Genomic DNA, 14,841 nt, shown 5'->3' with positions numbered 1-14,841 from the left:
GGGCTGCTGAAATGGGTCCATGTCTATTCCCAGTGTGACTCATGGCCTCAGCCTCACTGACACTGTGCCCTTAATACTGAGTGAACCAGCCAACTTCACTGAAAATGTCCACAAAGGACCCTGTGTTTTCTCCATGGCACTGCTGCTGTTTTACTGTATAGTTCTTTAAAATGCCGGGCATTGTAGAGTGTCCTGTAATATCTTTGTTAGCCTGACAGAGCCTAGTTTTGTTTTTACTTCTGTTGCATTGTAACTTTTTGACTTGTTGTATTTTATTTTATATGATAATACAAGTTTTAAAAAATCAGGAACATTTTAGAGTGGTTTCAACAGTTTTATTTTGGCCAGTGTATAAAAAGCTAAGTTAAAATCCCTGTTAGTGTGTCTGAGGGAAGTGAGGCAGTAGAGACACGGGGAATGGAGGTGCCTTCTATTGGTCTACACCTACTACATTACTCACCTGGTAGTTAAAACTCCTCTCCTCTTAACTGAACCCATTGAGTTTTGCTAGAGTTTTCTTTTCCTTTCTTCATTTTGGTGCCTTAAGTTTTCTGGGATTTTGTGGGATTTCCTTTGTGAGCTCCTTCTCTGCAGCACAACTTCCGGGCGTAGCTAGACACTTTGCGTGCGCTCCCACTGAGCCTTCCACAAAGGTGCACGCCTCCTGAGCGCGTGGACCGCATCTGGTCCCCAGTAGGCTTTTGCAGGCCACTGGCTGTTCTTTGGCGGTTTTGCTTCTCTCTTCCCACCGCTGCCAGACTCTTGTCTTGGGACCTCCAGCTCCTCCCGCTGCTTCTCACACAGACCGAGTCTGGGTGGGCTCAGCACTTAGCGGAGCTGTCCTGTTCTGGCATCACCGGGAGAGAGACCCGCTTGGAACCACAGTGGCTGTGTACAAGCCCCTGGCCTCTCTGAGCCTTATCACAGCGCCCCAGGCCCGAGCTCAGTGTGGTGACTGGCTTATTCTGCTCTCCCTCCTCCCTGCTGCTGCCTCTGCACTCAGCTGGCCTGTCCGGACAGGAGCTGTGTGGCCACGTGGACTGGACCCAGGCGGCCCAGAGTAACAGAACTGTGCACAAGTCAGCACAGGGATGCGTTAGCATCAGACCTGCAAGAGTTCAGAAGCAAAGAGGGTGGCACTTTACTGGATGTTTGGGTGTTAAAAGAGACTTTAATGGAATGGGGAAATGTCTGTCTAGTTTTAAGTTTCTGAGAAGGAATGGGCAGGGGGGGTTGTTTGGTTAGGGCTTTTCTTCCTTTTTTAAATGTTTTACTTATACGTAGATTTCAGTCAGGTTTTACTCCTGCCCCAGAAACACTGACCGGTGATGCCGGCACTAACTGTGGTATCCACCTGTTTCCCTGTCGCTGCCCTCAGGCACCACACAGTTACTCGGGGCATCACCAAGGGCGTGAAGGAGGACTTCCGCCTGGCCATGGAGCGTCAGGTGTCCCGCTGTGGTGAGAACTTGATGGTGGTGCTACACAGGTTCTGCATCAACGAGAAGATCTTGCTCCTTCAGACTCTGGCCTGACCAGAGCCCTTTCCACCAGAGGAAGGCAGCGCAGAGCCGTGTGATTTTTTTGTGAAGCGATAAAGCATTCATAAATGTTGCTGTTACAACTCTTAGAAAGAAGAAAACCATCTGAGTTCTGACTCCTTGTTGCTTAAAAGTAGTTCCCAAGAGCCTAAGAAGCTATTTCTATTTTTAAGTCATTTTTGTAAGTTTTGTAAAACAAAAGAACCTGTTTTGTAAATAAAAGTCATTCTAAATTTGGGGCTTTTAAAAATTTATTTCAGTTCTTGTGAGATTCTGAACAAGAGTGTACTTTACTTAAAGGGATAGTATTCATGACCTCAAGGTTTTCTTTTCCGTAGTTAGGCTTTGGTAGGTATTACATATCAAAATACTTTTCAGACCTTTTCATTCAGGAAGTTTTAATACCGAAAACTTTTGTGCCAAAATGAACCTGAGTAAACTTCCAGTGAAGGAGCAGCCAGTGGGGGGGCGTGGCACCTCCTCCCTTCCACCTAGCCCCTGACTCCCAGCCCTTTCCTGCCCTTCCCCAACCCCCCCACCCCCCACTCTGGGACAGGCTAACTCTGTGCCTCAGGCACTCCCCTCACAGCTGTGAAGAAGTGTTACCTCTTGTGAAATCTGTGGATGAACAACTGTCCCAAGTGCTCGGCAAGTGTTAGCTCTCAGGTTTATCTCCTTCTTTTGCTGTCCTGAAGTATGTCAGGTAAACATCAGACAAATATTGTTTCTAGGGGCTAAGAATGAAAGGCTAAGAAGTTATTCAGTTATGTGCATTAAAAATTTTAGATACACAGTTGACCCTTGATCGATGTAGGGGGCCCCTGAGGGTGCTGGCATGCCCCCCACTCACTGCACAGTCGAAATCCACATACAACTTTTGACTCCTCCAAAACTTATCTAATAGCCTACTGTCGACTAGAAGCCTTACTGATAACATAAACCGTTAGCACGTATTTTGTATATTATATGTACTACATACTATATTCTTAAAGTATGCTAGAGGGGCGCCTGGGTGGCTCAGTCTGTTAAGCGTCTGACTCTTGATTTCAGCCCAGGTCATAATCTCATGGTTTGTGAGTTCAAGCCCTGCATCTGGGAGCCTGCTTGGGATTCTTTCTCTCCCTCTCTCTCTGCCCTTCCCCTGTTCACCCTTGCTTGCATGCGCTCTCTCTCGCTCTCTAAGATAAACTTAAAAGAGGCTAAAGAAAATGTTAAGGAAATCATAAAAAAATACATTTACAATACTGTGCTGTAAAAAGCCCATGTATAAATGGACCCGTGCTTTTCAAACCTTTGTTGTTCAGGGGTCTGTGGTAGGGTCCCCTCCCTAAAGAAGAAAAAAAAAAACCTCAAGACAACCTTGCTATTCTATTACTTGACCACATCCCTCAGGACCTTGTAACATGAGACCACTTAATCAGACTACATGTTTTTGTGTTACCAAATATGGGAGACAAAGAAGTAAAAAATACATAAAAACTATGCCATGTGGTGTTCGGGACTCAGTTCTTTGGGTAGGAACCCAACTGAATGGTGCTGGCAGGAATAAAGTTGCTTCCTGGAAAGAAAAACTTCTGTGTCATGACTCCCTGTGCAAGAATCCTGCTACAGGTCAACTGTATTAAAATCAGTAAAGTGGTTTAATAGACATCTGCTTTCAGAAAATATTCCCCCAGCTCGTTTTAAAAGTTTTTGCCAATTTAATATGTTGATTACAAATATATAAACCATCCTGTTTTTATCGAGGAGTGTGTTGGACCCAAAACAGCTTTCAAATTAAACACTCTTACCTTTTGGTTTTATAATCCTTACTCAGATCAGTGTTTGGGGGCAGTATACATGAAAACAAGACTTTCTGATACCCAAATGTGTAGGTATAAAAAAGAACCAATCATCTTTTATAATTCAGTGGTGCCCCTCCTGTGTGAAGAATTGCAGGGGAAACGCCATAGAGTAAAACGGAAACTCAGATCAAGTTTGCAGACAAGGCAGGGGCCAGGAGGAGGCTGCAGACCTCTGGCACATGAGGACCCATCCAAACCCAACTCCAGGACAGCTTCTAGCAGCTGGTCCATAAGTCCATGGACCCAGGGTGACGTAGGCCCCCCTTAAAATGCCTGCCTGAGAAAGCTGCAGCCAAAACATGTTCCAGCCAAAATACGGTGAGCAGATAGGTCTCTGAACAACCCCCCCCCCCAGGGCAGTTATTTTTAGAAAGCTGGCAATTATAAATCCTTCCGCTGCCCTTTGAGATGTAAAACTACCACCCAGAGCTGTCTCTGAAATGTAAATATCCAGGAGAAAAAGGGCCTCACTTAGGCGGGCACTTTGCACTTGGTACCACCACCTCCCATCACAAGAAGCACCAACTCAAATCCAGACAGTCACACCGACCCCATCACGCCCTCGGTGGCTTTCCCGCACACCCAGCCTTTAACGTCTCCAGCCTTTTTTTCCAGGAAACGATTTCAGTTCACACCAGCCCCTACTGCAGTAGTATTAGTCTGCCCTCAGCTCATTAGCTGGCTTTCTCTTTGACCTGGGACGGGCATCACCTGGGATATGTTAAACTGATACAAACTGTACCTACCCAGAGCTGACACAGGCCGGATTTGGCTAGACGGAGGGACCAGTTCACAAGCTGAACCACCTTTGGAGTTCAATTAAATATCAGAAGGAAAACTACCTCCTGTATCGAAGTAGAAGGGCATGGCTACAAACCACAGCAAATATAAGAACAGCCATAAAAGGTGGGAAACCTGAAAGGGCGGGCCTACGCCTGCCGACTCCATCTTGTTCTGTGTCCTTCACCTTGACCACACCTCCTCCCCTTGAGTAACCCCAGCCTCACCTGCCTAACAGGACTCGGACCCTTCCCCAGCCAATCGGCTGAGGCCATAGCCATTACCTCACCAACTGCCCCTAGGCCCCAATAAAACCTTTGTCCTTTTGAAACTCGCGCTCTCTCCCTGGTATCTCACTGCTGAGTCGGTGCAGGTAGGGGATTGAGCTCGAGCTAGCTCGCATAAAGGCTCTTTTGCTTTTACATCAGTCTCGGCTCCCTGGAGGTATTTGGGGATCACGAATTCTGGGCATAACAAACCCACAGAACTGATTTCTATACAGAAAGCTCCAATAGGACAGAATTCCACCAGAAAATGGGACACTGGGAAGCCGTGTGCTCACCACTAGCTGGGAGTGAGGCCAGCTGTCCTCACAGCCCGCACTTTGGATGGAATTCTTTGCAGGCAAAGGAAAGCCAGCAAGATAATGGCATCTTTTGCCAACGGCAGTGTCTTGACATACACAATTAGATAATGAGGGAGCAAGGGGTGGGCTAAGGACAAAGTGCAGGCTAGCACACTGCCCCGTCTCCCCTGCCAGGTGGGATGTGTGTGATAACTCCTCAGGCACTTCTGGCTGCCCCAGGACAAAGGAGAGGAAAGAAAACAAATGGCCAACTGATAGGGATCACAGTCTTACAGGACATGAGTCCCAATTTACAAGTATCTTGCTTGGTAAATTACAAGATTTAAAAGGCAATTTTATCAACAGCCACCTCCAGAAACCTATCGACTCAGTTTCCTGGAGCCTCAACATCACCCCTCCATAGTGATGTGGGGAACAAAGGCAAGAAGGAAATGACAGGTAAAATTAAATTTCATCATAACCTGCAGCCCATTGACAAATAACTGAGGCAAATACAGAGTTTACCATTTCTCCAGGAACCCCCTTCAGTCATAATGTTAATGCCTTACCAGAGGGAAAACCACCTTGGCTTGACAATAGCAAGGCGTCAGGTATCTTAGGAGTCATGCTGTGACTTCACTCACAGTGAAGTGAGCTGGCTGAGCTCCGGGAAGTGTGCAGGAGCCAGCCCACCTCAGGCCTTCCGTGAGGTAAGTTTTCCTTGCAAGCAGGCTGAATCAGGACTACCTGGTCCTTCCGGTTCCATACCCCCTGAAATACTCCCCCATTCAAGAAATGCTTCTGGATAACTCATCTGGAGAGGCCCAACTAGCTCTGCTTGCTGCGATTTGGGATGATGACACACCATGACCATGTGCGGTGGCTCACTGCAAGAGAAGGGGAGCGGCATATTTCCTCAGTATCTGTCCCTGTACGCATTAGCTCCATGAACATTTTCATGGGGCACACCACACACACTCATTTTATCAGCATTTAAAATACTGTCAAAAAAACCACCACCATTGCTTTGCTTTAATAAATGTTTATTTAGCGCCTAAGTACGAGGCACTGTGTTTGCACCAGGAGGAATACGCAGATGAACAAGACATAATTCTTGCCCTTAAGCTCACAGTCTAGTGCGGGAAATTAGACATGTACACAAGGAACCATCATACGAGGCAGAAAGCGATAAAATGCCATGGGATTGATCCCAGTAGAGTATTATGAGAGGAAGAAAATACTACTTTTGGGTGAAAATATGAGATTAGAGAAGTTGCCTTAGAAGTAGGGGGTCTACAGGTCAGGTGTACACGGGAGCAAATTAAGGGGAAAAAAATAAACCAGAAGACTCCAAAGTCAGAAGCGGGAGGTGCTAAGCGCTGAGGCGGGAGGAGGAGGGTGGGCCCGGCATGGGACAGGTGGCTGGAAGATGTGTCTGGAAGCTGTGTGGGCTCCCCTGAGGGTGGTTCTATACATAATGCCAGGCAAAGCTGTTGCAGAGGTGATCTTACTCAAGCTCTGCTTTATAAAGCTTAATTTAGAGGCAACGGATAGCGACTTTACAGAGGGAAGGGCTGAAGGAGGAGGCCCGTTTAAAAATAATTATAGGGGCAACTGGGTGGCTCAATCGGTTAAATGTCCAACTTCAGCTCAGGTCATGATCTTGAGGTTCATGGGTTTGAGCCCCACATGGGGCTCTGTGCTGACAGCTCAGAGCCTGGAGCCTGCTTCAGATTCTGTGTCTCCCTCTCTCTCTGCCCCTCCCCCGCTCACATGCTGTCTCTCCCTTTCTCAAAATATATAAAAAGAGGTTTAAAAACAAATGATTACAAGAGCCCGGATTAGAGTAACAAGGCAGCCACAGTGAGAATGCAGGCTTTTCGGATGGAAGATGGGATGGAAGTGACAAGAGAGGAGAATGGCTAAATATGGAAAACGGAGATAAAGGAGGTAAAGGGGGGTGAAATGTGACGGAGTTTCATACCTAGAGACAAAGAGACCCATCCACGAGCTAGGAAAATCCAGATGAAAAGTCTGAATGTGGGAAGAGAGGCGGGAAGAAGGGAGGATGGGTGCTGGCGGGCGTCCAGGCGGAGGGTCCAGCGGGCCATTACAGTGGAGTTGAGGGTCCGGGGTAGAGGTCCAAGCTGGAACACCAGCCAGACAGCCGTCTGTCAGTGGCAACAGCCACAGCCCCGTGGAGGTGGCCCCGGGTCACCACGCGAAGTACAACCTGTTCCACCTTTCCTTCTATACGGAACTCTCCCAGAAAAGTCAGAAGCATGATGATGCATCATATGAAACGTGCTGTTTCCCTTTGCGTGCTCTCCTGTCTTCACTCCTGAGAAACCATGTCTTCGGTGTTAGGATTCCAAGCAGGAAAGTTGCTTGCCTCCACTGTGGAGGGTCATTCTGAAAAGATTTACTCCAATGAGAGTTTTTTAACCTTTTCATTATCACTTATTTTGAAGTTTTCTGTAATAAAATTATTTTCCTAAGGATTTCAGAAAAACGATCGATGTATCCTGCCTCACTGAGCCTAAGAGCTGGAAGGGACCAGAGAGGTCATCACTTTCTCCCTCATTTCACAAATGAGGAAACCGAGGCCCTGAGAGGCCACAAGACTTGCTGGCATCTCACATGGCAAGGATGGTGGAACTGGCACCACAAGCAAGACAGTGTGTTTTCTCTCTGCCACGACTGTACCCTGGGTGCCAGCTACCATCTGACACACAGAAAGACAGATAGATGGGTAGACAGACAGACAAACAGGTACGTAAGTAGGGAACTAGGAGCAAGAGTGACTGGGAATAACACATTTATATTTTAACTTCTTTTTCAAGTGGGGAACAGGAGAGAATGGCTTCTGATAAAAAGGCATTTTTTGGACCAGCAATGCCTTGCAGAGCTGAAAAGGAAATTACTCTCTCTTGAAATATTAAAGTGCACTTAACCAGAAAATATTAGGCTACATTACTACACCTCATATTCGATAAGCCTCACAGTCAGCCGCAACAGAAATGATGGTATTCTTGGTTGGCACGTGTGCATGTGGAAAGGCCGTTTGCAGGAAAACAAGGTCAATACAAATTAGACTTTACGTTGTTTTATCCGTCACAGACGCAAAATGCCCACGGTAATTCCCTGTTGGAAAGTTATATGAGAAATCCTCAGAATGAGGTTCTAAATACATTTACATAGAAGATGGAGAAAAAAAGACAACTCCATTGCAAATACAGAAGTCCCAAATATCCAGGCAGGGTTCTGATGAACAGCTGTGTCACAGTAAACCAGCCAGAGTATATCGGGTTCTTCCCCATCATCTGGAAACACACATCCTATCGATTTTTAATTAATGGTTCCCTCTAATAAAGGCTGCTTCAACACATCCCCCAGGCCCACTAGAGTCTGCCAGCAACACATCTGGGTGGGAGCTGTCAGATTTTCCAAAAAACCTTCTTTTTATAGAGAATGTAGGCAATGAGCACCCAAAGTGCAGAGGCGACTATGTTCTGAGTTAGATGCTCTTTGTGTGACTGGTTGTCCCCCAGCTTCCACTGGAAGGGGAAGTAGTTCTCAAACACCTCGTGGCCAACGTACACCAGAATAGAATTCATTCCTGGAGGAGAGATGCACAAGGTAAGGCTTTCCTGAGCCACATCTGATCATCTACTTAATTCTGGAAATTTGACTTGGGTTCAGTGAAAAAAACCAAAAAGCTTGCACCTACATTATTGGCTACTGCCAAAAATACATGATGTGTATCTTAGATACTATTACATGTAAGCTCGATCAAAAATAGAAAATATTTATGACAGTGTAACCCATGAATACTAAATCTGCCAGGAGAGCCAAAATTATGAACTTCTATTTTCTAGGGTTAGAAAAATGTAACTATTACAAGAATCAAAGGGCTAAAGTGAGTCTTCAAGTAGAACTGCATGGAAACCATTCTGTTTATCTCTTGATATTTCTTATGCGTAATCTGTAAGATAGTATATTTATACTCAGAAGGCAAGCATGGCCCCATTGCTGAAGCATCAGAAGCTGGCTAATATGCCCTGGATGGTTTCTGATGCTCCGTAACTCGGCATTTCCTGAAGAAACAAGTGGAGCTTGGTTATGCCCCCACAATCTAAACAGATAAAATGGGTGGACGGCATCAGTACAGGCCAAGGACGTCCTGCACGTGGCCTGGGACAGTGTGGCCCCGGCTGCTTTCTCCCTCAGCCTGCATCTTGGAAATCTGCCACTGAGGCCGGGGGCCCAGGGACGTAGCACTGGGTGTGCTCAGCATCTCTGGGCTGACCCACTTGGTCGCCATCATCGACTCTGGGTGACTTACCTGGGTAGAAGAACGGGGTCCCTGTCCACAGTCCCTTCACGTCCACAATAGGGTACAGGATAAGCAGGATGAAGAAGGCAAAGGAGCTCAGTGTGGTGACATAGGAAATGGACCTATGAGGTGAACGGGGTGTTTCAGGCTCCCGAGGAACGCATCCAGTATCAGCAGGACCAACCCACATGAAAATGACATGGTTTTCTGTACCTACCACAGATTTTTGTTTATTGGAATAAAGCCTTCATTTTCAGAAATTTTCGTCAAAGCAATAGAAATAAGCCCCTGAAATGGGGGGGGGGGGGGGGGGGGAGGAGGGAGAACGTTAGTTTTTTATATTATCTCCAAAAAACCACTGTGTTTCAAAACTGGAAAATACATTAATTGCTTAAGGAGGGCTGAAAATTGTGTTTTATATTTTATTCTTTTAACTGGAAAAATATTTTCAAGATGCATAGCTAAAGATATTCTCAAAAAAATATTCTTAAAAACATCTCCAAAGCATTCTTCTGAGTTGAAGGTAAAGTAATTGATAAATTAGAGAGGAAACATGAGGGATAAAACAAACAGCCAAACTTTCAACTCTGCCACCTGGAGATCTGGAAGCGGACCTTTGGAAATGTGCTGTCTGCCTGGTCTTTCTGGTCTGGCTCCCCACCAGAACCCACACCACTTCCTCAGGCATTCCTGGCCAGCTGGTTGACAGCAAACACTCTTATTTATAAAGACATTAGGCTAAGAAAATTAACCTGAGAGTTTAGGTATAAAGATTTGTTTCTCTCCATTACTCTAGTGAAGAACACAGCTACTGTGATGTGGTGATAGCTGCTATCCGTTGCTGCTAAACATTTTATTTCTTTGAAATATACGTGTGGAAGGAATTTCAATGAGGAACATAGGTTACTTACTAGAAAACAACACCAGGCAGTGAATCTGATCAGTATGTCTTTGGTCTGGTCCTTGTAATACAAGAGTATTTTTCCTGCCTGGAGAGGAAAACACAGATGACCAAGAGACCTGCTTAAGGTGTATTTGTATTTCATGTTCATCCACTGTCCTAATCACTTGTCTGCCAAGCACACTGCTAGATGCTGGGATTACCAAGAGGGATGGAACGTCACCCCTGCCCTAGACAACTAGACACCAAGGCACAGGGGACAACTCAGGAGTGGAGGAAATGCCAGAGAGGAAGTGCCATCAGGTTGAGGCTACGACTGCAGAGCAGGAAGGGCATCTGGGCAGAATGGAACAGCATGCACAGAAGCATGTCAAATGGCTGAAAGAGCATGTGTCCCTGAGCTGCAGGTAATTGTCAAAGGCTAGAGGGTTGGGATGGGCGGGAAGATGGTAGGCAGGTGGGCTTGTGGGTCTCTCTGTGAGGCACAGGCTTTCTCCCATAGGTGAGAGGGAGCTGAGGAAAGTCATTCCCCTACCCCCCTTCCCACCTCCAAAAAACTAGTAACAAGGGACAAGCTCTGATGGCCTGCCAGATGGCCCATTCTGGCAGCAGTACAGAAGGGGGCAGGGTGGAACTAGAGGCAGAGAAACACTTTAGAAACAGTACAATCTGGACTTTGCATAAAAACTCCCTGAAATTAGGAAATAACTTCTGAAAGCATAAAAGGATAAGAAAATATTCATAATAATCTGTAATTAAGCTAAAATTTATGAATGTTTTCTATATGCCAGTTCTTAGAATTGTACATAAATTAGCTTATTTAATCCTCTCAACACCGTCATGAGGTAGATGCTGCTGGAGCACAGAAGGATGGATGTGCTGGAGGCTACCCAGCTAGAAAGTGGTGGAATGCGGTTCAGACCCAGGTGGTGTGGACCCAGGTGTGCGCTCTGAACCCTATCCAAGGCTGCTCCCACAGGCATAGACTTACCTCAAGAGCAAACGCAGGGATTAAATGAACGTATGTAAAAGTACCCACTGTGAACCATAAAGTGCAACAGAGATAAGTATAAAGCAGTGTTTCTAAATATGAAATCACCAAAATGTATATGCTTTAGACCTGCACCATCCAATATGGGAGCCACTAGCCTCATGAGCCTATTTGAAATTAAATTTAAATTATTTAAAATTAAATGAAATTTAGGGGTGCCTAGGTGGCTCAGTCGGTTGAGCATCGTATTCTTGATTTCGGCTCATCAGGTCATGATCTCGCAGTTCGTGGAATCAAGCCCCACATCAGGCTCTGTGCTGGTAACACGGAGCCTGCTTGGGATTCTCTCTCTCCCTCTCTCTCTCTGTTCCTCCCCCACTCATGTGTGCTCGCTCCCTTCCTCTCTCTCTCTCTCAAAATAAATAAACATTTTAAAAAAGAATAAAACATGGGATGTCTGGGTGGCTCGGTCAGTTAAGCATCCGACTCTTGATTTTGGCTCAGGTCATGATCTCACTCATGGTTCATGAGTTTGAGCCCCGCATCAGGCTCCATGCTGACAGCTAACAGCACAGAGCCTGCTGGGATTCTCCCTCTCTCCCTGTCTCTCTGCCCCTCCCCTGCTCATGCTTTCTCTCTCTCTCTCTCTGTCAAAGTAAACATTTTAAAAATTTAATAATAAAACTTAATTTAATTTAATTAAAAATTCAGTTCCTCAGTCATGCTCGTATACCACATTTCAAGGTAAAAGCCATATGGACATAAAAAACATTTTCATTGTCACGGAACATTCCATTAGTGCTGCTTTACAGGCTTCTTCCTCTTCCAGTTAGTTCTGCTCAAACAATGGTTTCAAACATCAATAAGGAGAACATTAGGGGATAAAAGTCTAGGCTGTTCAGAATTTTAACAAAATTGCACATAAGATACACCAAGAACCACCTATATTGACTCTGGCATAAAATATGCATAACCTGAAACCATACAAAGTATACATGAAAGAAATGTGCCAAGTGCCAGTACACTCCAGCAGGAAAACCTTTTTACCCACAAACTGCTGTGCTTCTATTGCTAAGATAAGCCACATAAATAATGAGAATCTGGGGAAGCATATAGGAATTACACGGAATTATTTCAATGTGCTAAATTTTAGCAAATTCTAGTTTTGACCATTTGTCATATATAAACAGAATGTATTATACCACAGAAGATATGTTTCCAGTTACTTAATGAAACAGTTTTTGAATTAGTGATGAATCAATAATCATAAGCTATATAAAATAAACAAATACCTGAACTCCTAAAAATGCCATTACAATGGAGTTGATGGTCCCTAAGATTCCCTCTGGATCGTAGGCCACCTCGGTGTGATAAAGCACCTTAACAAAGCAGAAAAAGAAGGCAGAACCCACTGACCATGAAACGCACACAAACAACTCAGAGACTAGATACAAACTTGAGTACACTCCAGAATTCAATGTTTTTTGTTTTTGCTGCAGAAATTCACTGCCAATTTGTGGGGATTACAGGCAGAATACTTCTGGGTGACAAAGTGTGGGGTGTGTGACACCAGAAGGAACACAGAGTCCAGGGACAAGCTGTGGTCCAGAGCAGCCACTTGAACCTCAAGTGCCCTGGGACACAATGCTTCCCCGCCCAGTTCCAAAACTGTGCATAATACCTTCATAACTGTTAGGCTTATTCAACCTGGTCAACCCTACTGTAACATCAAAAAGATGTTCTTTCCTAACTTCTCTTATGGCAAATTAACATTTAAAAACATACCTGGACTAGGGCACCTGGGTGGCTCATTCAGTTAAGCATCTGACTCTTGATTTTGGCTCAGGTCGTGATCTCATGGTTTGTGAGTTCGAGCCCCGTGTCAGGCTCTGTGCTGACAGTGCGGAACCTGCTTGGGATTCTCTCTCTCCCTCTCTCTGCCCCTCCCCTGCTCATGTTCTCTCTCTCTCTCTCTCTCTTTCTCAAAATAAACATTTAAATATGTGTGTGTGTATATGCATTATTTTATTATAAAACAAATATTATTATGGAAATTGAAGAAATTTGGAAATATACAGTGTAGTGGATGCCACAGTGCATCACATAGACATCCCCCTGCCCCACCTCTCTCAGGACTAAAGCATTTGTTTCCTGAGCTGGTAGAAATATTAATGGCCGGAAAGCTCTCAGCCAAGTCCCTTTTCTGGATCTGTCCCTGACTGAAGAGAGCTGCCTCTCCAGGAGCCACACTCCCTTGCTGGGGGCAGTCTGTATCCAACCAGGGTTAACAAGGGCCCGATCTCTCACTCCAGAACAACTATAAAGCACCAGCACAGCCCCCCCAGGAGATTAACTAAGGCGGTATGACTATGAGGCAGTCCAACTGCCCCTTCTTCGAGTTCCTGATCCCTTTGATCCCTAGCAGGTGTCAATCCCAAAAGTATGGCCTGATAGGTTCCCTGTATACGAATCTCAGACTCAGACTCGGCTGCCAGGAAGCCCAACCGAGCTACAGGAAAAAGCACGCTGCTGCATGCTTGACACAGTGCATTCACACGTTCAAATCCAAATTAATGAATACACACATTTAATGAACATTAAATTTCCTAAATCAGCAAACTGTTCACCTAAAAATTAGTTCCCATCACAGTCTGCTAAACGGACAGTTTCCAGTTGGCCAGCCCCTTCCGTTTTCCCTCACTTCAGACCCCCCAAATGTCTAGTTCTAAGTGCAAGCTAGGCTCACTCACGGCCGAAGAAGGATGCTGGTAAATGTGGTCATCGCCCAGAAGCAAGCGGTCAATGTAGCCAGCAGCTCCTCCGGTACAATTTGGATACTTCCCCAAATCTCCAATGCCACCAGGTCCGAGATAACCACTGGGAAAGAGAACATGTACTTCACTGACAAGACTTCAGAGGGGCTCAGGGTATATACTGGCAATTGTTGCAGCCCAACAAGTGGCTTCACACAATGCAACCCCTCGGAGCCATGTTACCCTACAGCAATGCTTTTTTGACTTGACTGCTCCCTGCGTGCTAAGGTGGGAGGCTAGCCTGCGTTCAAACTGACTCTGAAAAAGCCTCACGGAGACATTCCTCTGGACATCCACCCAACTCCTCTCCCAATACGCACTATGCCTCAAAGAACAAAAGAGTGAAAGAGAATTCCTCTTGGGAAATTTGCAAGCTATTACCCCAGAAGCTCTGACCTGGCAGAAAATGACATGCAAAAAGGGATTACGTACATGGGCTCACTTACGTAGGACATCCAGGAACAGGCAAGAAGAATGTCAAGCCCAGCCAAATGCTTTCCAGCATCAGAATGAAGAGCCACTGGGGCCAGCTGAAGATGATGTCTCGAAGGGAAAAGCAGCTTCTCTCCTGAGTGAGGGGCATAAAAACACATATATGAACTACATGCAAGTACAATAGGAAAAAAAAAGATGCATATATGTATTGGGGAAATTCTGTGTGATTCCTCTCTGGCCTTGATGGTAGTAATACAAAACTAGATGCACGTTTATTTCATATGTATCATATGGTCTAGCTGCCCCTCTCCATGAAATACCATAATAAAACATTAGTTAAAAAGACAGCACTGGGTAATTCCACTCCTATACCCAAGAGAATTGAGAACAGATGTTCACACAAAAACTTGTACACAAATACACATGGAATCTTTATTCATACTAGGCAAAGAATGGGAATAAGTCATATGCCCATCAATTGATGAATGTATCCAAAAGGTGGGACATTCATAAAATGGAGTATTATTCAGCAGTAAAAACGAATGAAGAACTAAAACATGGCACAACATGGATAAACCTTGAAAAATATGCTAAGTGAAAGCCACCAAACAAAAAAGGCACATATTATAAAATTC

At 45.2% G+C, this 14,841-nt stretch overlaps 2 protein-coding genes across 5 annotated transcripts in view; one reads left to right on the top strand and one right to left on the bottom strand.

Annotated features, from left to right (window-relative positions):
* Window positions 1-1,778, top strand: part of LOC132691754 (integrator complex subunit 10) — a 32,902-nt gene extending 31,124 nt beyond the window's left edge. For all 4 annotated transcript variants that reach the window (XM_060653392.1, XM_060653393.2, XM_060653394.3 and 1 more), the window contains one exon: window positions 1,379-1,778. In XM_060653392.1, coding sequence (XP_060509375.1) covers window positions 1,379-1,535 — 157 coding nt within the window. In that variant the 3' untranslated portion in view covers window positions 1,536-1,778. The remainder of the gene's footprint in view (window positions 1-1,378) is intronic.
* Window positions 1,779-5,756: 3,978 nt separating this feature from the next.
* LOC145715228 (heparan-alpha-glucosaminide N-acetyltransferase-like) lies at window positions 5,757-14,369 on the bottom strand. The gene is made up of 7 exons (XM_081794921.1): window positions 14,218-14,369; window positions 13,709-13,835; window positions 12,251-12,337; window positions 9,978-10,055; window positions 9,284-9,354; window positions 9,076-9,188; window positions 5,757-8,349 (listed from the first exon to the last, which is right to left on the bottom strand). The coding sequence occupies exons 1-7, from the start codon at window positions 14,352-14,354 to the stop codon at window positions 8,168-8,170; spliced, it is 795 nt and encodes a 264-aa protein (XP_081651047.1). The 5' UTR covers window positions 14,355-14,369; the 3' UTR covers window positions 5,757-8,167.
* Between the last annotated feature and the right edge of the window lie 472 nt (window positions 14,370-14,841).

This window comes from Panthera onca, unplaced genomic scaffold (assembly GCF_046562875.1).
Source record: "Panthera onca isolate mPanOnc1 unplaced genomic scaffold, mPanOnc1 haplotype 2 h2.h2tg000217l_path, whole genome shotgun sequence".
NCBI lineage: Eukaryota > Metazoa > Chordata > Mammalia > Carnivora > Felidae > Panthera > Panthera onca.
This window is presented reverse-complemented; position numbering and strand designations above follow the sequence as displayed.

What these genes read in the sequence shown, in the direction of transcription:
- LOC145715228 (XM_081794921.1), bottom strand. Translation starts at nt 14,354, where the DNA reads ATGCCCCTCACTCAGGAGAGAAGCTGCTTTTCCCTTCGAGACATCATC. An exon ending in CTGCCTGGTGTTGTTTTCTA is followed by an intron (nt 9,355 to 9,977) that starts GTAAGTAACCTA and finishes CCCCCATTTCAG; the next exon opens with GGGCTTATTTCTATTGCTTT. An exon ending in CCAATAAACAAAAATCTGTG is followed by an intron (nt 9,189 to 9,283) that starts GTAGGTACAGAA and finishes TTCACCTCATAG; the next exon opens with GTCCATTTCCTATGTCACCA.